General features: G+C 39.8%; 1 protein-coding gene across 1 annotated transcript in view; it reads right to left on the bottom strand.

The window, feature by feature from the left end:
- plxnb2b (plexin b2b) overlaps positions 1-23,210 on the bottom strand; it is a 130,926-nt gene that overhangs the window by 13,690 nt on the left and 94,026 nt on the right. The window contains exons 10-24 of the mRNA XM_035156778.2: positions 22,518-22,629; positions 22,046-22,147; positions 21,353-21,457; positions 20,632-20,719; positions 19,518-19,699; positions 18,351-18,499; positions 15,568-15,679; positions 13,948-14,084; positions 13,326-13,508; positions 11,455-11,548; positions 8,790-8,987; positions 6,308-6,487; positions 4,096-4,232; positions 2,236-2,336; positions 1,711-1,940 (exon numbers count right to left, since the gene is read on the bottom strand). Coding sequence (XP_035012669.1) covers positions 1,711-1,940; positions 2,236-2,336; positions 4,096-4,232; positions 6,308-6,487; positions 8,790-8,987; positions 11,455-11,548; positions 13,326-13,508; positions 13,948-14,084; positions 15,568-15,679; positions 18,351-18,499; positions 19,518-19,699; positions 20,632-20,719; positions 21,353-21,457; positions 22,046-22,147; positions 22,518-22,629 — 2,110 coding nt within the window. The remainder of the gene's footprint in view (positions 1-1,710; positions 1,941-2,235; positions 2,337-4,095; positions 4,233-6,307; positions 6,488-8,789; positions 8,988-11,454; positions 11,549-13,325; positions 13,509-13,947; positions 14,085-15,567; positions 15,680-18,350; positions 18,500-19,517; positions 19,700-20,631; positions 20,720-21,352; positions 21,458-22,045; positions 22,148-22,517; positions 22,630-23,210) is intronic.

The following is a 23,210-nucleotide window of genomic DNA, read 5'->3' as shown; positions in this document are numbered from 1 at the left end:
CACACACAAACACACACACAACAAACACACACACACACACACACAAACAGAGAGACAAAACAATAAGCGAAATGACAAGCGAAATTAATCATCCTGATGAAGATCTCACCCACACAAGCACATCCAGCATAATATGCTCTTAAATAATCAAGAGACCAATGCTGGGGAAAACAATAATTATCAAGGTAAGTTTAGTTCAGCCTTGTAAAATATGTGGCTTTGAAAAGACACCAATTAGCAGAAGAAGAATCACCCACACATATAGAGTTCACACCTCAGAGGCCGTGTCTGTGCCAGTAATATTGTATTATTAGGAAATTTCACACGTCTCCCATGTCCCCTGGTATGTCTTCTGCTTCTCACTGCTAACACTGTACTCCACTAACTAAAACATTACACACCCCTCAATTCAAGGGAGGACAGCCTGAATCTAAAATAGATATAGAAGGACTTTACACAATTATATCCTGGGCTTATGACAGATTCTAAAAGCTCACAGAGATGTAGGGGTGTGCGCACCATCGCCGTTGTGGCAGGTAAATTCACACCTGTGGCTCTAAAATAAAAGCTTATCTAAGTAACAAAGGATAGGGCGGCCGTGATGTTATTCCCTTTTACTACTATCAGAGAACTGCCTGAAAAACGTAAACCAACAGTGAATTTATCCTGCTGCTTTTTAGGATTAGCACCTGTACGTGTAACTATAGTCTTATGGCTCCAGGTCATAAATCTCCACTTTCATATCGACACATGAAAAAGCCATTTGTTGCATTGAGTGACTCCTTCATTACGACAAGGTTTGTTTAGTTCGGTAATAACTCCACAAACACATTGACTCACTCTGAGCTTTAAATCATTGAATCTGTGAATCAATTTAATTAAAAATACAAACTATGTATGAGAGCTAAACGATTGTGATTATTTTAACAAATATTGCAATGAATCCCGATTTCAGTAGGAATGACACAACCATGCTTCATTTATATGAATTGTGTCTTCGTGTATCATTGAAATTTCGATAATATTTTGATAAACTGTTCAGCATATTTTCCCATCATATGGTTCAAGACAGTTCAAGCACTGGACTACATTTCCGTTTGCAGCTCGTTTCTGTATTTGCATGTGTTGTGACTTTTTCTCTTTGCATGTGTTTTCTTAATTTGCAGTGCGTTGAGCCTGCTCCATGTTAGCAGACGGGACATGGGTCAAAGTAAAAAGTCAGAGTACACATCATATACATTTTTCTCAAAGATAGTTTCTGTAATTTTAGGTAGTTCTTATCACACTAATATCTGTGTTTATTTAGTTTTTAAGTTTTAGTTATTTGATCATGTGTGTTATACAACTGTCTGCACCGAATATTTTGGCTTCATTTTTGCACAACAAGAGGAAGTGGAGAGTCCATCCAACACTTGATTCTTCTCTCAAAAGGTACAATACAAACATCATCTGAAAACCATTAATGTCACTATACAAATCATTCATTCAATAGTAGCTGAGCAGATCAGTGCAAAGCAAAGCAATGAAATGGCCCCGACATCATCAAGCCCTGCTGCTGATGGCTAAAAAGAAAACAAGGGAAATCTTAATGTGCTTTTTAAGTATCTTGCATCGGTCAACGACACAATTGTAAAATACGCGTCTACAGACATTATCAGACCCCATGATCACCGCTTGGTAGTAAACATCTACTGTGTGCAGTATAATTACATTAATGAGGAAGGTCTTGGAGTTCAGAAGGTTGGAAAACTGGTTGAGTGCCTGGGTCACCGTGGCCCTTCGAGCCTGTGGGATGTCGAGCTTCCCTGTGATCATCACATCATTGGCCCCATCTTTGGAAGGCAGGAAGAACACACGTTCTGTGTAGGTCTTGTAGTCCAGGAAGGGTATCCGTCCCTCGCTCAGGTCGTTGGTGTGGTCCTCCATCTCGATCATCAAGTCTGCGAGACAAGAAACAAAAAGGTGGAACCCGGCTCCTTTTTAAGTGGCGTTCAATCATTTTTGTCTGTCTGGAACATAATTTCAGCCATGAAAGATTGTTTTATAAATGGTTCCTGCAAACTACTTGTCATAGTGATGATAACATCAGGTTAAAGTGGAGAATTTATATTATTCACTGCAGTGCAATGCATCAGAGAAATGTAATCAGAGCTTTGATGCACTTCATTACTTTATAGCTTGTCAGAGACATGGATCCTTTGAGGAGCTTTAACGATCCTGTCGAGCTTCTCTTACCTGTGAATTCTTTCTTGCAGCGGTCACGTACACTCTCCTCCAGATTCTCGAGCTGGTGTTTCACCTTCTCGTACTCCCTCTCTGCCTGCTGACTCTTTCTCCTAAACACACAAACACAATACAGGTGTCATTAAAGCAAAACCTGGCCGTACTATATCTCCCTGTTTTAACTCCAGCATAGAAAAGGAGGTATTTTAACTTTTACTCCAAGACTACGCACTTGAGTTTAGTGAGGATAACTGTTAATTAATAATTGCTTGAGAACTTGATGACAGTTTTTCTCTTGGGTTTCACAAAAATGATGACTACCACAGCTATTATTCCTCAAAGGTGGGTGTGCTGTTTCTGATGTAGGTGTTTTATGAATATTTAGTTAAAAATCAGCAGGTTTAACAAACACATGATTGCCTGTAAAAACATATGAGCATGTGTTAGTGGAGGTGTAATGTAAAGGAAATTAATGAGTAAAGTTTGACAAAGTAATTTCAGTTAATCTCAGAAGAGAAGAAAAGCTGACGAATATAATAGATTGTATGTGTATGTAAGTGGGGAGGAAGGAAATATTTCAGTTTAGGATATTAAAAGTATTTTTCCCTTCGTAAACTGGTTGACAACATGCAACACTGACCCTGGAGATGAATTAGACTGTGTAAACTTATAATTTTGCTTGATTATTAACCTCTTCCTTTCATCACCACATTGATCAAATATAATCATGAGTGAACTATTCTCCCCCTTAGAGTTTGCTAACGTTTGCTAATGTAACACAACGTAACAAAGGATCATTTGTAAGTTACAGCTTATAAATGACCCACTGACGTTAGAGTAAAGATTCATTTTTAGAGTGCCGCTGTGGATCAAAGCAATGTGTACTGCAGATTGAAATAACTATACAAATACACCTTAGATGCAGAAGTCTAGGTTCATGAATATATATAAAAATCAATCCATGGTGCGAAGAGAAAATAAACTAACTGCTAACAGCATTATTAATATATTTATTAACTACCAATAAGGTAAACAAACATAAACTAGTTATCTTGTTGCACAATGTACTTTTTTAATTACTTGACTGTGGGACTGTGGTATTATCTATCTTCTTTTTCAGGCCCTGGATACACCATGCCTTCTTTAACCTCTCTAAAACATTGTTGTATCCGCTTAGCAGTTTTCCCAATTTTATTTATTTGCTGATGAGCATTTTCTCAAACTGCTACAGAAAACATGATGCATTCATTCTGTTGTCTGGGGCTAAGAGACAAACAACTTGGGTGAGGAAAATTGTTTTTTTTTTTTCAAATGGGACAATCTGTGCAGCAGTGTCCCTCCAAAATCCCAAATGAATCTACTGTAATTGGATTACTGCTTATAAAAGTTTATTAATTAAAAGGTCAAACAGGGAGTTAGTTAGTGCCCAAAATCTACTGCAAGTGAAGTTCTCTTTATAAACTTTGATAGCCCAGTTTGTGGGGAAAAAGGAAGAGTTACCACTTCAGGAAAAAAACATTTAAAACTAAATAATAATTTTCTTTGCAATTAATTTGACACATTCAGGAAAACAAAACAATTAAAGAAGACTTTCGGGGGTCACTAGCTAATCAGGCTGAATGCACAAACACACAGCATAAAATACTGCAGTATTTGTTTGGTCAATCTTGAGGAATATTCTGTTAAAAATAGTCCCTCCTGCAAAAGCATGTGTAAAATAGTAACGGTAAACAAGTCCTAAACAGCACTAATAGAGATTATAGAGTGACATTTCACTTTAGAGTCAACAAATTCCACCAATCTCAATCTGCAATTAGAAGACGTTTGCTTTCTTTATTATGATTAGAGTGAGTGTGAAGTTAAGCTGCTCACCTGTAGCAGTAGAGAGAGATGGCGATGATCATCAGCATGGGCACAATGACAGCAGGGATGATGATGTAGAGCGACGACTCATTCTTATTCTCGTACCGCACCGAGCCAACCACCCACTCTCCCTTCCCAAACTTGATCTGCGGATAAACAGAGAGAGGAAATGCTATTATCTGCACGCGCTCTCCCCACCGTTTTAGCCGCAGATTTATTCAGGACGGTGTCGATGGTAAAGATTCAACAGAACAACGTTAGAAAGGAGGATGGGGACAGAGGAGAATCTACATAATTGCCCACAGTTCTGCTAAAACAGCTGTGGGACCTTTCAGGGTTCTTCAGAAGTGCTGCGGCGACGCTCAAGTCGGTCGCCCACATTAACTGAACAAATGCATAGATGTATCGAGCATGACACTTTATAACCAAGTTTCTTCCATGCAGCTATAGGTTGTACTATTGATAGTGCCGCGTTGTCACTTCTTTATACAAAGCACAGACTTAAAACAATAGCTCACTTAGAAGAAATGAGACGGGGTTACAGTATTCATCACAGTCGGCTCGGCCGTAATTAAATGTTATTATAAGGGCCTGTAGCTACATGAAAATTGTTCAACCAGGGAAAAAATGGGGTCTCAACTAGTACAGAGGACACGCCGAGAGAAATAAAGATTCATGATGCATGCATGAAGTCATCTGCAAGTCAGTGCATGTCTGCCGTGGTGGAGGGGAACTCACTCGAGTATTTTATTTCAGGTACTTGTACTTTATTTGAGTGTTTTCTTTTCATGACATTTATACTTTTACTGCACTTTTATGTCAGTTATTTTACAAATGTCATTTTTGGCACACAAGACAAAGAACTTTAAAAAATATGATACCTCAATATAGATTTAACCGGCCCAACAGTATGCATGACACCATAATATATCTTAAAGAGTTCATAGGACCCTATTTCCCAACAACAGGAGGGTTTCCGGAACATTCAGACGAGGGGGGGGGTTTGTAAAATTCCGGCAGCAACTGACTCAGACATGTATGTTCTCATTTATCCTCTAGGAAAAAAATTCAGGGAAAGGTCCAGAGTTCAACACACGTCTGAAAGCAGCTTAAGAGTGGAATGTGAGGGGGAGCCTCACAGCTCTCAGTGTGGGCTCAGGTAGGGCAACAGCTGCTCCATGTTTACGAGCAGGCATCAAACGTTCCTCTTCGATAAAGGTTATAGTTAGTGCTGGCCCAGGCTTGCCTCTACCCATCCCCTAGTTATGCTGCTTCGCATGATGCAACATCCTCCTCTCTCCATCTGTATGGATTCATATTACAATTACAATACATCTGTATGTGGAACCTGCATTATGCCATGACCCCTTTGCCCAGTTCTGCCCAAGCTTTCTCCCTCTTTCTCTCTCCGTCATTAAGATGTTTTCTTTATTTATTTTTAAGTGGTTGCTTTTGTGACAATAATCAATGTATGTAAATAATAAAAAGAGACCTGTTCTATATGAAAATGTGCCCTGATATAACTTCTGTCATGGTTTTGGTACTATATTAATAAAATGGAACAGACTTGACTATTGAAAGACAATTGGAAACTACTTTGATAACTGTTTAAGTGGACATATATGATTTAAAATGCTCAAATATAAGAATATGCTGCATTTCTTAACATGTCTAAGAATTAAATTAAGATAAAAGCCATTATCCTGTACCTGAAATAAATTCAAACTTACATGATTGTTTATTATTTTACTCGCTAATTCTCTTGCTCTATTTTTTTTTCTTTACATAACTGATGTTAGCATATATTTAAGAGTTTAAGCCCAATTTGGAAATGTGACATATTAGAACTCATTTTGATACTTATCTAGTTAATAATTATATTTTGAGGTTTGGATAATTTGCTGGACAAAACAAACCTGGTGAAAGAGAAATTCCCATTCATTACAATGTTCTTAATTTCCATGAAGCGAACAATCAATCGGAAATTGGTTTAATCATCTTCAACAGGAAAAAGCTACTCACACACTGATGCATGTGTAATAATAATTACACTCTATTACTTTTCACATTTTAAGGACACTTTCCTGACACATTCACATACTTTTACTTAAATAACAATATCAGGGCAGGACTTCCAAACACAACAGAGTTATTATGCAGTGTGGTATTTTTCGTACTGAGGTAAAGGATCAAAAAAATCTGTGTCTGTGTCATAACTGACCGCTAGATCCAGCAGCTCGGGTCGGGTGTCTCTGCGGTGGCGTCTGGAGCGAGCTCGGGGCTGGGAGGGGGGCGGGTCCAGGAACAGCTTATCGTCCTGAAGTGTGTTGACCAGACAGGAAACATCGCCAACAAACGCCTGAGCCTCTTTGGCCGTCATAGCTTTGGAGAATCCGCGACCCTGCAGGGGAAGAGGAACAGTAATTCTCAAAGAGTAGGGATTTAAAAAAAACATGGGGGGGAATTAATTACTGCCTTTATAAACCATCAAGAAGCTGCATCATATGTTGAGTATTAAAAAACATTATTGTAAACGTTTTCATTTGTAATGGGTGGAAAGTTTACAACAGCTCTTCCACAATGAGCGCCAAAACTAATTAGAAAGATTAAGATTATAGTCATTGTAAGCACATAAGTAATTTATTTCTTAAATCACTGTAGGCACAGCTCCAGTCAATCCCACAGCTCTGGCACGGCACCGCTCACTTTGAGATTCTACAGCTCACTTCTGTATCTACACAGGCATGCTTTCAATTATTCTAATGCAGTCTGCAATATAAGAAAGGTGAAAATATCCTGAGTAAACCACAGAAGAGTAATTGGAAAAAGCCTCACAGCCTTTTTTAGCAGATGTCTTTCCAGTCTAATTTACCTGAAGTGTGTTTACTGAAATACACTTGGAGAGAAAATGCCGTGGAGCCCTGAAGCTGACGTAAAGCAGGCAATCAGGAGGAATCTGAGCCATTCTGATTAATTGGTTATTGGTTCAGCTTCTCACTGGTGATGATTTGCTGCTTGTCGTTGTCGTATGTGACAATAAAGTGAATATGTTTTGGATTCGAAGAGACTGTCAGACAAACTGAAAACATCCAGGAAAGTATGAAAGGCATTTCTCAGTGTTTTCTGAAATTATATTCAACCAAACCATATGTCAACCAAATTGACAAAATAAAAAAAATCGACAACAGCAGCGAGTTCCAGTAAGAAAAAAAACAGCCGACAGAATAAATAAAGTGTCCTCTTTCTGTTTATTTTTTTCTTGCCAAATGTCTTCATAACTCCACATAACTGGCCTTAACATATACTTAAGAACTGAACCCATTATCGACACATGACATGCAAATCCTACTCAACCTCATATCTAGTTGTCAGTAAGACAAGACTTTAGTAACAATACAGTATTATGTATTTTAACTTATATTTAAATATATAGAGCTGCTGCTCCCAAACTGATTGTATTTTCTTGCTAAACCTTAACACGAGTTTCATCTTTTAAACCAAAAAAAGAGGATTGTTTATTTATGTTTAACAATCTTTTGAGTTCTAAAAAGATGAGAGAATGATCTGCAAATTAAAATTTTAATAATAAAGAATGAAAATAAAAAACACAAAAAAGTCTCCACTTCAGAAGTCTATCAGAATAAATCTGACTGATTTTGAAAATCACTTAATTTTTTACAGATTCAGCTTCTCACTTTCCTGATTCTCTGCTCGTTTTTGTCTTATGTGATAATGAAGTGAATATAGTGAGTATTTGGATTCACTGCAAAAACTGACAAAAGCAAATATCTCTACTTTCTGAAATGTAATAGATTGAATTAACATATCAAAAAATAACCTGCAATTTATTCAACCTTAAAAAATGTGGGAAAATTACAGTAAGAAAAAACAATTCTTCCTGAACATCAAATCAGCTGCTAAAATACATTAAAACTTTAATTATTTTTATTTCAATCGCCAATTCTCTTGTTCCAGTTTTCCCTCAATATAAGTGGTCTTATAATTATAATATAAAATATAAAATAATAATAATATTATTAATAATAATAATAATAATAAACATGGAAGCATGACATGACGAACCTTATTTATAAACTCAGGTGGTCAGCAGTAAGACAAGACACCTTTTGACTAATGACACCTTGAGAACAATGTTTACTGGTTAAACATCATCACAGGTTGCAAGTGTTCCACCCAGAATTTGTTTTTGGATTGAAAAGTTTTTGGAGTCCTACAGAGACTAGAGAATACTTCGGGAAAAGTTCAAATTTAATAATAAATAAATAAAATTAGAAACAGAAAAAGAAAAATGTCTACCTCATTCGTATCATGTGTTAATGACCTTGTGAACAGACTATTTAACAGAAATGGGTCTTTACAATAAGAGCAATTTTCTCATCTTTTTATTAGAGTTGAAGTCAATGTTTGCTATTTGCGACTTCTAATTTACATTTGTCTAAGTTCATTTGATCACACCACTGAGCTAAAAGAATAAATGCTAGATAATTTATAAACACGAAACATGAAACTCAACCATAGCAGCTAAAGAGTGAAAATGTGTCACAGTAACTGCAGCTCAGCATCTTCTCCCTTATAATCCTCAAGTCAGATAATAAAACCATTTGTCTTAATTCCTTCACGCTAATTAGGCCGTGTCCTCAGAAACACAGCGCCGTCTCATAGGCTGCACGGCCTGCACTCACCGTGACGATGATGATGCTGGCCTCGGTGATGACCTTCTTCGTCAGTTCGTTGAAGGAGGGGTCGGGGTGGTAGTCAAAGGGCTTCAGCTCCCTCTCCCAGTTGTCCAGTTTAATGGAGGTTTTAAAGGGCTGGTTCAGGGAGGCGTTCACCGTTGGAGATTGAAACTGGATGACCGTGTCGTTCTTTTCGCGGGCGTTCTGAAAGTGTCGGAGGGACAGTTAAGTGTCAGGACTCAAAAATACACGGTGACATGGAGAAAAAAAGCAAGACGGGAGGGATGTGTGTGTGTGTGTGTGGTGGGGGGGGTGCTGGTTTAGTAAAATGGGGAAGGTACAATTACGTGTCACTTTTGAGTCATTCTATTAAAATCCTAATCTCCCGTCGTAGAATAGCAGCCTCTGATAAATCTGTGTGCACGTCGAGCCATACCTCCTCTGGCTTTGTTTGTTTGTGTTTGAGCAACTGGACCGATGGTGATATTTCTGTCACTCTCTGATTGTTTCCACATGGGGCTGACAACAGTGTGTGTGACAGCTAAACCCTGCAGTCCCACACCAAAACAATTGTGCTTTTCAAGAGGACACGGCGAAAAAAAGCACAGGCTTTAGAAAAGTCAAGCAGAAATACTAAGTGTTAAACATGTATGTAAGATGTGTGAGGTTGTATGAGTCGAATGTCTTTTTTCATTAAACCACATAGAGGATTGGGATCTGCCAACTATCTGTAAATCTATATCTAGGCTCAGTTCAAGGTTCTAAATTAATTTGCAGTATTAAATAAATATCTGTTCAGACTTTGTGTTAACGAGCGTCTTGAGTGAATCGATCACAAGTGCACAAGCGTCTCCAGTGACCACTCAAGTTTAGATCTCTCTGTCCTGCTCTATATGTAAATACACATGCACGTCATTTCTGTTTGCAATTACTTAACGATGTTGTTTTAGTCTGACTGAGAGAGAAAGTGAGAGCGAGCGAGAGAGCAAGAGAGAGAGAGAGAGAGAGCAAGAGAGAGGCTTAGTGAATCAATGCTCTACCCATGATTTTACCAATTTAAAATAACAGCAGAAAATTATTATTTGGTTGTCATTGACAATAAGGTACGTAATATTAAAATGTTCAGTTCATTATGAAACTGTAACATCAGCTGAGGAGACGGCCCTTCAATTTGTTACCTCTAATCCTCTTTCCTCTAAACATGTCATGTTAAACTACAGTAGTTTTGTCAGTTGGTTCTGTTTGCTACACAACAACAACAACAACATCTGGCAGAAAATGTTGCAAATTCTTTTCACTATGCTGGTTAAAAAAAATATGTATTCTCTAAATCACCATCACTGCTTTGAGCCCCTAACTTGACCTACAATCTCATCAACATGTTACTAACACAAGCCAGCAGCCATAATGACTCTGGGTGATATTTGGGTGTACTTCAGTGGATGGACTTAAACCAAGAGAAGCTTAATGAAGTTGACCAGCTTTTGAGATAACACATTACATCTGCTGTTAGTTTGCAGCTGCCAGAAGTCTTTTCAAATCTCTCCCGTCCCTGGGCAGCAAGGACTTGGCCGGGAGTAAAGTGGTAAAGACCAGCACGGTCGCATAATCTTCTGCAACCTTAATGCCGGCATTAAATTTAGCCCTTTAAATGAAATGAGCAAAATTGCTGCTGCTTAACACTGCGCAGTTCACTGGAGGGCAGGTGCCAGCAAGCTGCTGTGTGCCACTCCTTCAAGTTCCCTGGCAGACTCCGCTCGACTTAATTAAGCTGGCTGAGGAACTTAGTTCGATTTTGTGGGAGGGTGAAACAGTGGTGCTGCTATCTGCAATCCTACAGGTTTTAAGGATTTATGGTCTGAGAAGTGAAGTGGTGCAAGTAAAGATGAAGTAATACAGGCTTTCGAAATCCCCCTGATCAGTGGAAGCAAAGAGAAGAGGAGATACGTATGTGCGTGCGTGCAGTCTCAAACATCAAATGCTTGACGGAGTTCAAATGAATCACGACTGTAGACGTGGGATGGACGTGGGCAGATTGATGGACAGAGCTGCTGCTGCTGCGATGGGGGGAGCAGAGGGAAAAGTAGAAGTTCTCAAAAAAAAGAATCACAGGGAAGAGACAGTTAAGACAGAAAGCGTTGGGAGCAATGTAAATATCACATGAAGCTGCTTTCAGACATGGACGGAATTCTGCAGTTCTTCTGTATATTCTCTGGAGGAGGTGCATGTGTGAACGCACATATCGTTGCATTCTCTGCAGACTTTCTCCGCCTGGCTTCCTAGTATATGTCCGTAAAAATCCAGGAGAATCCGATGTGTGAACACAGCAGGGGATCCCCCACTGGATTCACAGCGAGCAAGTGTGGGGCGGGGGTAGATGGAGCTTTGAACGCTCGACATACGCAAAAATGAAAATCATGGGATCTCCGGAGCGGAGTTTATACATCACTTCCTGCCTCTGCCTGCTGCACCCGGCTGCTCCACCTCTCGCCTGAATAATGCAGAGGATTTGTTGCTGTTGTGAACCTCACGCTGCATTGTGCATGTTTGAGAGGCAAACTGCGGGTAAACTCCATAGCCAATTTTCCGGATTTTACCCGCAGGTCATGTCTGAAAACGGCTTTAGAGTTGCATAGTCACAGAATAAATAAATAAATAAATAAATTGAAACCTCCAAAGCTGTTGAGTTGTCTCCAGTGACCATCAGCACGGCAGTCTGGATCAGGTCAAAACCAGATCCGGTCACCACAATGTTCCTGCCTCCACTGAAACACACAAACCAACACATTTAGGAGCATAGATATATTGTACCACACTAAGATGAGCTCACGGGAAGAGTTACAAGAAGACGGACACATTTCTTAAATTGCATCTGGGGTATTTTCACCAGGAATTGTGAGTCAGAGAAAAGTAAATTGGTTCAGTTGTAAGGATGTGTTAAAATTGTTAGAAAATTGGTTGAGACTATTAAGTGAAAATAAGTTCAAAAGAAAAAGGGCAACTACATTTAAACTTTAAATCACTTATCATTTAATAGCTTTCTAAAATCAAGCAAAGATGCTCATTTTTAAAAAAGCTTTTTGTTTTGTATTTTGTTTTTTACTTGGCATGAGAAAAGATCATTTCTGTTTCTATTAGAGTACTTATTTATAATCCCTCCTAAAAATATTGTTAAAATATTATCGCATTATACTTTCTTTGATTCGTTGTCAGTTGTTGACAACACACAAAGGTTGATACATCCAATATTTCAAAAATAATTTTCACTGAATCTTAAAGCTAATTAGTCATTATGATGATCCGTTGAAGAAATGTTCTCTGTCTGAACCGCTCTGAATGTAAATGACATACCCCTGGTCTAATGCATCCATTTTCAGTGATCATCACAGACTTTGCTACATGAAATGGTAGCATTTGTATTCCCTTTACCTAAACATGAGTGTGAGAAATATTTTGCTCACATGGCAAATCTTGTAGGGTTCGTGGCATTTATAACCTTTATCAAGGTTTTCGGCCAGAGAGAAGCTTAGAGGGCAGAGAACAAGGCAGGTGGCTCTCATAGTGTTCAGTTTTCCATATAGACTACTTTCGGTTCAACCTTGTCATCAATGCCAACTGAGCAGCTTTTTTTTGGTTCTCTCCATTAAAAACAATAGCACAGCATCAAGCATTCAAAGGGAAATTCGTTTATTCATCAACCTTGGTCTTATTGTCCTACTTTGTCTATTATGATGACGCTCAGTCAGAATATCACTTTTCTCATTCTGCTGTAGATAATTGGGAAACATGGACTTATATGAACAATAGTAATAAGCAGACGGAGCCTCCTACAGCTTTCTTTACATTTTGAAGTCTATTTACATCATACAGCGTGATGTGGGAACAAACAAAGACTATTGTTTGGTTGTTTGGTCGTTTAATTAAAGTAAAAACACAACTCTGTGGCTGTAGTTGAACTTAAGTTAAATGTTACTTTTAATTAACACTCAATGTGACAATGCTAACATTTTGATGTTAATCAGGTGTAATGCTCACCACCTACACCATCTTAGGTGCTAACATATGCTAATTAGCAATACAAGTTCAGATGAGATCATTTATTTGAAAGTATTGGACAAAGGGAAATTTTAAGCAATTATAGTTCATCTTCAGGTGGACATGAATATGTATAACAGATTTTGTAGCAAAACATCAAATAGTCGTCAAGACATTTCAACCAAAACCCAAAATTGTTACAGACTTAAGACTTAGTTTATCCTCTTGGGACTATGAACCCATTACTAAAATTGCATGGTAATTCGTATAATAGTTATTGAGATGGACCAATGTTCCCTAAAGCCATAAAGCAGATATTAAAGCATCCTTTAAAGCATAATAGCAGGATTTCCCTGAACTTTCAATCCAGTCCTATATATCTTCATGTAAATGAAATCAGAAAAAACCCAAATATATGTAAATCATAAGATACTAAAAGGAACCAATGAATATCAAAAACACTTTGATTAGAGGTAGGAGAAATGCAGGCTGCTACATGGAACTGACCAGACAAAGCTTCCTTTGGGTTGATGGTCCAGCACGATGGGATTTTCCAAGAACTGGAAGGCATTGGGAATGGATGCTGTGGTGGTCTTTCCGTACTTCACTATGATGGTGAGCGGGTCGGAGGGCACCTTATCTGCTCGATATTCTCCTGTCCTGCAGGTGATCTCTTCTCCGAAATGCTCCCTGCCAAGACAAGGACACACCTCAGCACTGGCTGGCTCGAAGAGTGGGGGCCACACAAGGTCACCGTGTAGTGGAAGCCAACAGCAGCCTGACAGCTTGTTAAATCCTGGCTTTGCTGCTTCTCTAGCTCGTTATTTCCCTGTTACCTCTGCCTAAAATGTCACTGTGGGCTGGTTTTGACAGAACACTCATGGTCACAACAGCAAAGGCAAATGGTAAAGTAAAAAAAAAATCCTGCTTATGCACCAAAAGTTAAGGTCAATTCCATTTTCCCTTCAGGAATGAAAAAAATATCAATTTACGGGCTTCAAAGTGTGCATACTGTAGAACTTCAATAGAATACAATGTCTGAATAACAAGTAGCACTTATCAACTTAAGAGAGTGAATTGAAAGAGAATTGGTCTTTGCGTGACAATTATTGAGAAAAGAAATCCTTACACAGCGCAGTCCACCCCTCCAATGGTAACCCGGACGTCATCCTTACTGCCAGTGTCAAGAAAGTGGCCAGTAATCTTAATGAGGGTGCCGCCCGCTTTAGGACCTCTGGTCGGCGCCACCGCCTCTGGAATCGGGTCCTGGTGGGAGGGAGGGTGTCACAAGATACAGCACGAACACATACTCATCTTTTCTCTACAAGGATTTACAATCACAAACAAGCTCTCTCTCTCTCTCTCTCTCTCTCTCTCTCTCTCTCTCTCTCTCTCTCTCTCTCTCTCTCTCTCTCTCTCTCTCTCACAGATACAGTACAATGTCGTTAAACACACACACACATTTCCTCTCACCGTCCTTGATCCGCCCCTTTTATCAGAAATGTTTACTCACTCACACACGCATGCACACGTTTGCACTTCTATCTTAGTGAGGACACTCGTTGACATAATGCATTCCCCTAGCCCCTTACCCTAACAAATATATAAGTACAGGATCACACACTTTATGTTTTCTTATTTCCTACCTACAGAGAAGCCCTTATCAGTACACAGCAAGGGCATTTCATTTTCCATGTTCAAATACACCATCTAATGTATTGGTAAATGAATCATCTACATGCAGTCACACTGCAATGGTAATGTATTGTAAGAATGTGCACGCATTCCTCTTTAACCAGACGCTGTGCAGTAGTCCCTTCCTTTTCTCTCTAATACTTTAACAGACTGCAGCGGTGCTATTTAACTGGCTTTTCATATCTGTGGCTCCGCTAAAGCTTCCCCACAGGGGAGTGCTCTGCCTAACTGTTTACTCAGCAAATTGAGGCAGATGTGGTGCTTGTATAAGTGTGTGTGTGCGTGTGTGTGTGTGTGTACACATGTCTTTCTATGTTTTGTGGACAAATTTCCATCAGTGAGGACATTTTGATTGGTCCACACGTGTTTGGGGGTTAAGGACTCAGGTTTGAATTACATTTATTTACAGAGTTAAGCATTCAATCTGTGATTGCTGAGGATAGGGGCTAGCGAACGTATTATGTCCTCACAACTAATGTAAGATTAGTGTGTGTTTAAGTGTGTGTACAAACCAATTTTGGTTTGGGACCATCAGTTCGAGTACATTTTACTCCACATCATCAAAGGACTGTTTAGGGGTTAAGACTTGGAATGTAAGGTGTGTGTGTGTGTGTGTGTGTGTGTGTGTGTGTGTGTGTGTGTGTGTGTGTGTGTGTGTGTGTGTGTGTGTGTGTGTGTGTGTGCGTGTGTGTGTCCACATCATGTTTAAGTTTAGGGGCAGGTGAATTTGTCATGTCGTTAATGTAAGGTGCGAGAGAAAGTGTGCGTGTCTGTGTTTGTTCTAGGTATTGCTCATGTTGTGGGGACCTAATCCTTCATATGGGGACAACAAAAATTGAATCCCCATAATGTAAATCATGTAACTATGATTAAGGTGAGTGTAAGTCTCCAGGACATCAACATAAGTCAATGTAATGTCCTCTGAAGACATGGAGACACGTGTGTGTGTGTGTGTGTGTGTGTGTGTGTGTGTGTGTGTGTGTGTGTGTGTGTGTGTGTGTGTGTGTGTGTGTGTGTGTGTGTGTGTGTGTGTGTGTGAGAAAAGAGTATTTACCCTGTAGGTGAAGACCAGGGAGGACGTTCCTCTCTTCCCCCCCTCCACCTCCACCTCCACATGGCCCCAGTGTTGTATCATGTGGTCAAGAGGGCCAATCTCACACACCACGCTGGACAGGTCAACAGGAAAACAGGGAAGATAAGAAAACATTTAAGACCATGGCTGCAAATAACAAACCACCAACAAGGAGGCTGTGTTTTCACCCCCGTCTGTTTGTTTGTTTGTTTGTCCACAGGATTCTGGAAAAACAGTACCTGAGCGATTTGTACCACACTTGGTGGAGGGATGGGGGCACTGGCTAGAGAAGAACCCACAAAATGTTGGTGTGGATCTGCTTTTTGTATCACTTTCATTAACATTTCTGACATAACATTTTCTTTGGTCTTGGCAGTGTAACGCAATGTACTGAGAGCTAATTCCAGTTTTCATCACCAATTTACCAACTGATTATTTTTCTTGATTTATTATTTTTGATGGAAACATTTACAAAGATATTCAGTTAACTGTCACACAAGACAAAGTAAGGCCTTTAACGCTCCCATTTTAGAAGCTGGAGCAAGGAGATGGTTTGACACTTTTCTTTCAAATGAAAATGAAAATGTACTCCCTATCAATATTCAAATGCCTCTGGTTTGTTAAAGCTTGGAGATTTGATTAACGTCTCTGAACCTGAAAAGCTAATGCAAATCAAAACTCTCATCTTTGTTAGTCTGACTCGCAGCCTTGAAACAGAACAAATAACCTTATGCCAGGTTTGTCCAGATGTATCCATTCGAGTTAGCTACTTCTAGGGGAAGACATGTGAAGTGTTCACCTGTCTTCTAATATCTTTAATAAGTTACGCGGCATTATTATTAAATTTATCTATAAAAGTCACTTTAAAAAAGAGAACTCAAAAGGCTTTGGTTAAAAAAGTGTGTGGATTGGTTGAAGCTGATGTTTCAGTAATGTTGTTGACTCCGGCAGCCATTATCTGAATTCTAATGCCAGATTGACCAACTGACTCTCGGAGCTCAAAAACTGAAACCCTCTGGGAATTTCCCCACATGGCAGCATCTGTAGCTACTGGAAATCCTGTGATAAACCGAACACGTCTCAGTCGGCTGCAGCCCTGAGGGGAAAATGTGCTACTGAGGTCCATTTACAATGGTAGCCCTCATTCGGGCAAACAGGTGGGCAACAATTAACTAAGTCAAACTGTAATGTGAAGGAATGACATACTGAGGTAATATTGATATAATTTTAAAAACGAGCAAGTAAGCTACATAATCAGAGGTGGATCTAGAATTTCTATAAATCAGGGGCCATAAAGGGGCCAATAATATGTGCAACATCCATGCACAATTCCTGATTCAGTAAGGTGCACATTTAAGTCATTCATTGTTGACTGTTATCTCTATAGCTTTAAGCAAAAACAACTAAAAACCAGCCCATCATTGAATTTATCTACAGACAGTACAGGGGCACTTCAGGGGCCAATCAGATTTCCCCTGGGGCCAGTGCCCTCCTGAGCCCGCCGCTATACAAAACTCAAGCGTTTAGGCAGCACAAGTGAAAAACAAAATGAAGGATACAGTCGACACACGAGCTCCAAATGTAGATGTATTAAAAGGGAGAAAAACATTCCAGCTGGTCTTATAAATCCTGGTTTGTGCCTCGCCATGCAGATGGCAGAGCAAGAATTCTCCGTAAACGCAGATCCATCCTGCTCGGTGTCAACAGGTCTAGCTAGTAGCTGTGGGCTGACGATGTGGATCTCTTGTATGGATAATTTATTTATAAAATGAACACTTATTTCTAACACCACTAGAGTGAATTTGCCAGAGTATTCCAGTTTTTTTTGCCAATACTGCCCATTAAAGCTTCTTTGAGATGAGGTGGAACAGGATGTCTGCAGCATGAAAACACCTCTAAAAAAAATCTGCTGCAAATCCAGGTGGCGTGTATTTAGTGCTTTGGTGAACACATATCTCAAAGAAGTCATGTTGCTCTGAAGCCTCAGAGAAGGTCCTGTCCATCAGCAGTCACATATAAGTGACTAAGTGGTCAGAGAACCTATTTAAAAAACACCTTTCAAGGCTGAGAGACGTCATTCCCCTGCAGTAAAAAGCAATAAGTTCCTTTTAGTCAGGTACTGAACTTAAATACCCTTATACTTGTACTTTATTCGAGTAGTTTGATTTTATAATTTTTCATCACAAAAATTTTAGATATTGCACTTTTTACTCGACTACATTTATCTGACAGCTGCAGTATATATACCTTTTAATACGACCTTCAAGGAATATAACCTTTAGCATTGATAACACAGTGTTAACTTGTATTGCTTAACCGTATCCTCCTCAATTAGACTTTGTTAAATTCTTATGTGGAAGACATCAAGGGCTCGTGAAACTTCCTCCCTTTAGCCTTTACACTTAAATAACAGATTGAGGGCAAGAGAGGAAGAAAAAAAACTGTTGTTTCAGAGTCCGTGTTGCTGTGAAACTAGTATTTTTTTTCTTGAATAGGATTTTCAATAAAGGACGCTCTAACTTTCAGTTTCCTCCAGCATTGTCCCCTTTTAAATAGTCATTCTGTTTCTGAATCAACCTGCATCTGGAGACTTTCAGATCAATACACTGGTATAATCAGCCAGTTAAATTATTCCACCCAATATACAGCCATTACCTTGAGGAAAACCAAAGCACTCTCAATACAAAACCCGTCAGCATATGATAAAAAGACATTGTACAGATATATTTGCATAAATACTTTTCATCAAGGTTTATGATTATTACCTCGTGGAGACAGAGTACTTCTCCTGCTGATGGATGCAGGGCTGTCCGACCACAGTGATGTTTTTAATGTCTTCCCTCTGGATGCCAAGGTTGGTGCCACGGATGGTGATGGAGATGCCTCCCAGCATGGGTCCGAAACGAGGGATGATCTGGGTGGGGAGATAATAGCAAGACAGGATTTGATAACGTCTGATTCTGATTTGTGATCCAAATACATATACTAGAGATGTCAAACTGAGATGAAACGATACTTCCCTTGTTTCTGTATTATTCTAGTCACTTTCTGTTTTAGGTGAGTAATATACCATAGCCTCTGCAGACACCAGATCTCAACCCAACTTTGCATCTACGGGAGAGTTTTGACTGACTTGATCATCAAGACACCAAATGGTGAAAGTTATTTGTAGAAGAGTGGTGTCTGTGCCTCGGGTAGAGTCGGAGCAACTTGCAGGATCGATGGCAAGATACATCATAACGGTGGCACATGGAGGCCCCAACACCCTAAGACACTTTATGTTGGTTTTACCTTTAATTTGTCAGGATATATAGATTTTCCAACACACCCCACAGATGCCTGATTGGATTGAGATCTGGGGAATTTGGAGGCCAAGGCCTTGAACTCTTTGTCATGTTCCTCAAGCTATTTCGGAACTATTTTTGCAGCGTGGCAAAAGTGCATTATCCTGCTGAAAGAGGCTGCTTCCATCAGGGAATATACGGTCGCTACTTGGTCTGCAAGAATGTTTAATTTGGTCATGGGTTTCAAAGTAATTTTGATCAGCCACAACATTAAAACAGGTAACACATTTTATTATTGTGGCTGTGTATATTTACTGAATAGGTTGAATAGGAGTGTGTATGGTCATAACCTCTGTCAGATTGACACAGCAATACCATTACTGATTTTTGTCAATGACAATGAGACACCTACAATTAAGTGAGCAAAGAAAGAATTGATCCAATCTAAACGTGCAGATCAGCTCAAAGTGCCTTCAAGGAGAAACCGCTTTTCAACCTACCTGTCAGCGAGGAGGACAAAAAAAAAAATGTTGCTGATAAAGTGCTTCAATGCGAGCGCCAAAGTCGATGCTCTTTCACTGCCAATCACCAGTCTTTAAAGTAACTACTGTTTCCAGTTCAGGCGTTGACAACACAGTAAATACTCACATCGGTGATCTGGGGGTCGGGGCATTCCATGATGTGGGGTTCCTCAGAGCCTTGATGTGCACTGCACAGCTTCTCGTACACACATGCCTTCTGCTTGGCGCACCACACGCAGCTGTACTTTGGGTCTGCGTTCTTACAGAGGCTGCAGTCCGCCCTCCCCATGGAGCAGTTGTAAAGGGTGACTAAATGAGAAGTAGTGAGAGGGAGAAACAAGCTGATTAATAGTCCATTATCACACAACTCTATTGCTTTAATTATAGTGAGTATTTTTCTAAAAAGATGCTAGAATCAAAGATAAGCCGACATCGCACAGATAAAATGCAAACACAACTTTATCTAAAGTGTTGGTGTCTAGAATGTCACTCAGTAGAGTTCATACCTCCACCAAGGCCAAACCTTATGAAACCACGTTTTAATTCACTAGATCTGAATTTCTAATTGGATCTGCACCAAATTGCACATAAATATCACGACCGTAAGCAAGATCCATCTTTTATTCCCTATCTCGCACTCTTTAAGAAAGTGAAAAAAAAAAATCCTGGATCCGCACCAAACCTTAATGGGTTCCTGACCCACACTGATCCCTCCATTACCTGGTGGTAATCTGTCCAGTCGTTTTTTGCATAACAGACAGGCGGAAGCAAACATTATTTTAACTGGTGTTAGTGCATTAATAACACTGATGTTTACACCACATCTTTTGTTATAATACCATTATCATGAAAAGTATGATAACTCTATATGTTTATATAATTTATTCTCTAGTGTAAACCCCCTCCTACACCCTGTAACCCACTTCTGAAACCATCTGCTGTGAAATGCTCGTATTCTGAATTTTGAAAAGATGTCTGTGATCAAATCCAATAACTTTGTTTTAAATTGCATGACATGAAAACCATCCTACTTAAACTACTTGTGATGAGCTCATCTGAATCCTTCATATCCTGTAGAAACATACATGACGATACAGTTATAACAATTAACTTTCTGTTTAATCATCTATTGCCTATCTAAGGTACCCTCCTCGAGTCGAGCGGAGCCCCTGCACTGGGACTAGCGGTGCACACACAGGGCATTATAAATAAGATCTCCACATTAAAATGTGCGAGCGTACCGTTCAGCGTGCTGTCCATCTTCTTGCCTGACTCCTTGTCCTTCACGTAGAATAGAACATTGGTCTCCGGTGACTTATTGTAGGAAAACTAAGAAATGAAAATGAAGAAAATTAATTATTAATACAGAATGAAGTGATTAATGACACTTAAGCTCTAATCAGCAAACAATGTGGGCTGCTGCTCCCCCTCATGCCAAGGGGGGGAAAAAAAGAAGGAGGGAAAAAATGATACCCAGTCTGACAGGTATTCAGCTGAAGAAATCAATGTCGAAAAAAGAACATAGCTGGGGGCTTGGCACTGCTTGAGCCTCCCAATCACAGATTTCACTATGTGGAGGAGGACCGGAAATAACAGTGAGGGGTGTCTGACCATTAGAGGGAGCTATAGAGTATCAAAGGCACTGTGGAAACCAGTGATTTGATTTTTAAGTTTGGAGCACTGATGTGTGCATATTAAGTTTTTCAGCTGAGAAAATCTGAGATCAAGTTGTGCTCTTCAGTATATTCCACTATTTCATAGCTGCTCCAAATTATACTTTGATAATCAGGTCCACTAATCAGTCATAGTTCAAGGACCTGCAGTGAGTGGAGGATAAATTTCCCACAAGCCACTTGAAAAAAGCTCGGTTATGGAACAAAATCGGCAGTTCAGCATGAACGCATACACAAAGTTTTAAGTGTCGAGTCCATTGTGGAGCAACCGGCAAACGGTCGTACTCACATTGAAGCCACTGAAGGTATAGAACTGCCCTTCTTCAAGGTTGACCTCTTCCTCCACATTCTTCATGAGCTCAGTGCCGATGGTGAATGCACGACCATGGAGAACCTAAATACAAAATAAGAAGAAAAAACAAAACAAAATGAAATACTGTTCTGTGATCTTCTTTTTTCCTCATCACAGACAAGAAATGTAAAAGACTATTCTTCTGCGTGTAGATATAACCGTGCCATCTGTTCCCACCTGGAGAAATGTAAATGGGATTATCTTTCCTTGTCACAACGTAAGGAGTGGTAGTGTTGGTAAAACATGTTTTCAGTGGGAAGACATTTTAATTCTGTGCCATCCAGAGGACTACTTAAGCATGTAGAGGTGAATAAAAACAGGCATAGATCAGAATGTAAATTGATTCTCGATGTGAGAACACTAGAAAAATCCATAGGGCTGTTTGACTGAAAGTCTCTTTACGTCTGAGCTACACCGACATCGGTTCTGCGACTGAAACGTTCAGTTTTTCTCACATAATCAGCTTTTGCTCGTGTAATAGATTATTTTTTGCATCAGAAAAGTTTCTTTTGTCAGTGTGTGAATAATTTTGTACGAGTTGGGATTATCTATTAAATCACTGTTTAAAAAGCTGCGACCAATCGCTTCAGCGTGGTCCTAATATGAAATTCCGTGCCTGTGCCACTTTACCTTGTAGAGCTTCAGATTGATCCCCTCGAAGCTGATCTTCGTCTTGTAGCCGACGGGAACCAGCACAGGATCCGGATTCTCAAACTGAGGACACTTCGCTCCCTGAGAAGGCGTCAAACACAAATCAGATACTCTTTCTCCACTTTCAGTCATTTACATTTTAATATGCCAAGCACTTAGCGGACACCCTCTCATCTGCAGCAACAGATAAGTGTATCGCCGCAACATCTGCTGACTTGTGAATTGATATCCTCCACCCTTCAAACATTTGTCACGCAAGATGGTGGCAGCAGATAGCAGGATTTGAGTTTTTTATTAATTTTCAGGGAGACCTTGGATCGCTGCGGCAGCATGTCATGTGTGGTGATTAGATGCGTCTTACTAAACTTTTCGGCTGCACTTTGCCGACGTTTATCGTCGCACATGCTCTCAGAGAAAAGAGTCCCTGACGTTTGACCTTCGTGTAACCAACCTGGCGGTGCTTGATGATGTTGGTGCCCACCACGCTGTCGTCCATGTCGCTGCAGGTGTGGTCCAAGACGCTCCACTGGCAGCCCCACTGACTAGCCACGCATGACATGCATCTGAAAATACACACAGAAATAAGCAGCCAAGATAAGAAAATGCTTTTACGCACACAATTATGCAGGAGCACACACACAAACACACACACATAAAAAAAACACACACAAACAAAAATCTAAAACATGCAAACTCATCAAAGAGTGTCCGGCACAAAAATCCATGCTGCTGACAACCAAATAGATCTCTGCAACTTCACATAAGCAAAACTCGTTCATCACACATTCCTCGGCATGAAAGAAATGAAGGGGGAAAAAACATCAGGAAGGGGGAGAGGAAAAAATGGCAAGATCGACTTTCATTTTTTGATTAATGAAAAGGAAATGGAGGCAATTTCCTCGGCTCGGTAATAAAAGCAGGAGAGAAAAATGCAAGAGGTGCATTCAAAACTACCATGCATCACAATTTACAAACAGAGCCTTGATCTCTCATCTGTTTGGGCGCGGTGATACGTTTGCATCAAGGTTGTCAGTGGATACTGTGTTCAGTGTCACTGTATTTTCAGTGAGTGACAGAGCAGAACTGATGGATGAAGAGTCTGACTCATTGGAACCTTCTGTAATCATGGTCTGCATCTCAGTGA

Source organism: Hippoglossus stenolepis, chromosome 5 (assembly GCF_022539355.2).
Source record: "Hippoglossus stenolepis isolate QCI-W04-F060 chromosome 5, HSTE1.2, whole genome shotgun sequence".
NCBI lineage: Eukaryota > Metazoa > Chordata > Actinopteri > Pleuronectiformes > Pleuronectidae > Hippoglossus > Hippoglossus stenolepis.
Note: the sequence above shows the minus strand (reverse complement) of the source record. Positions and strands in the feature narration are given on the sequence as shown.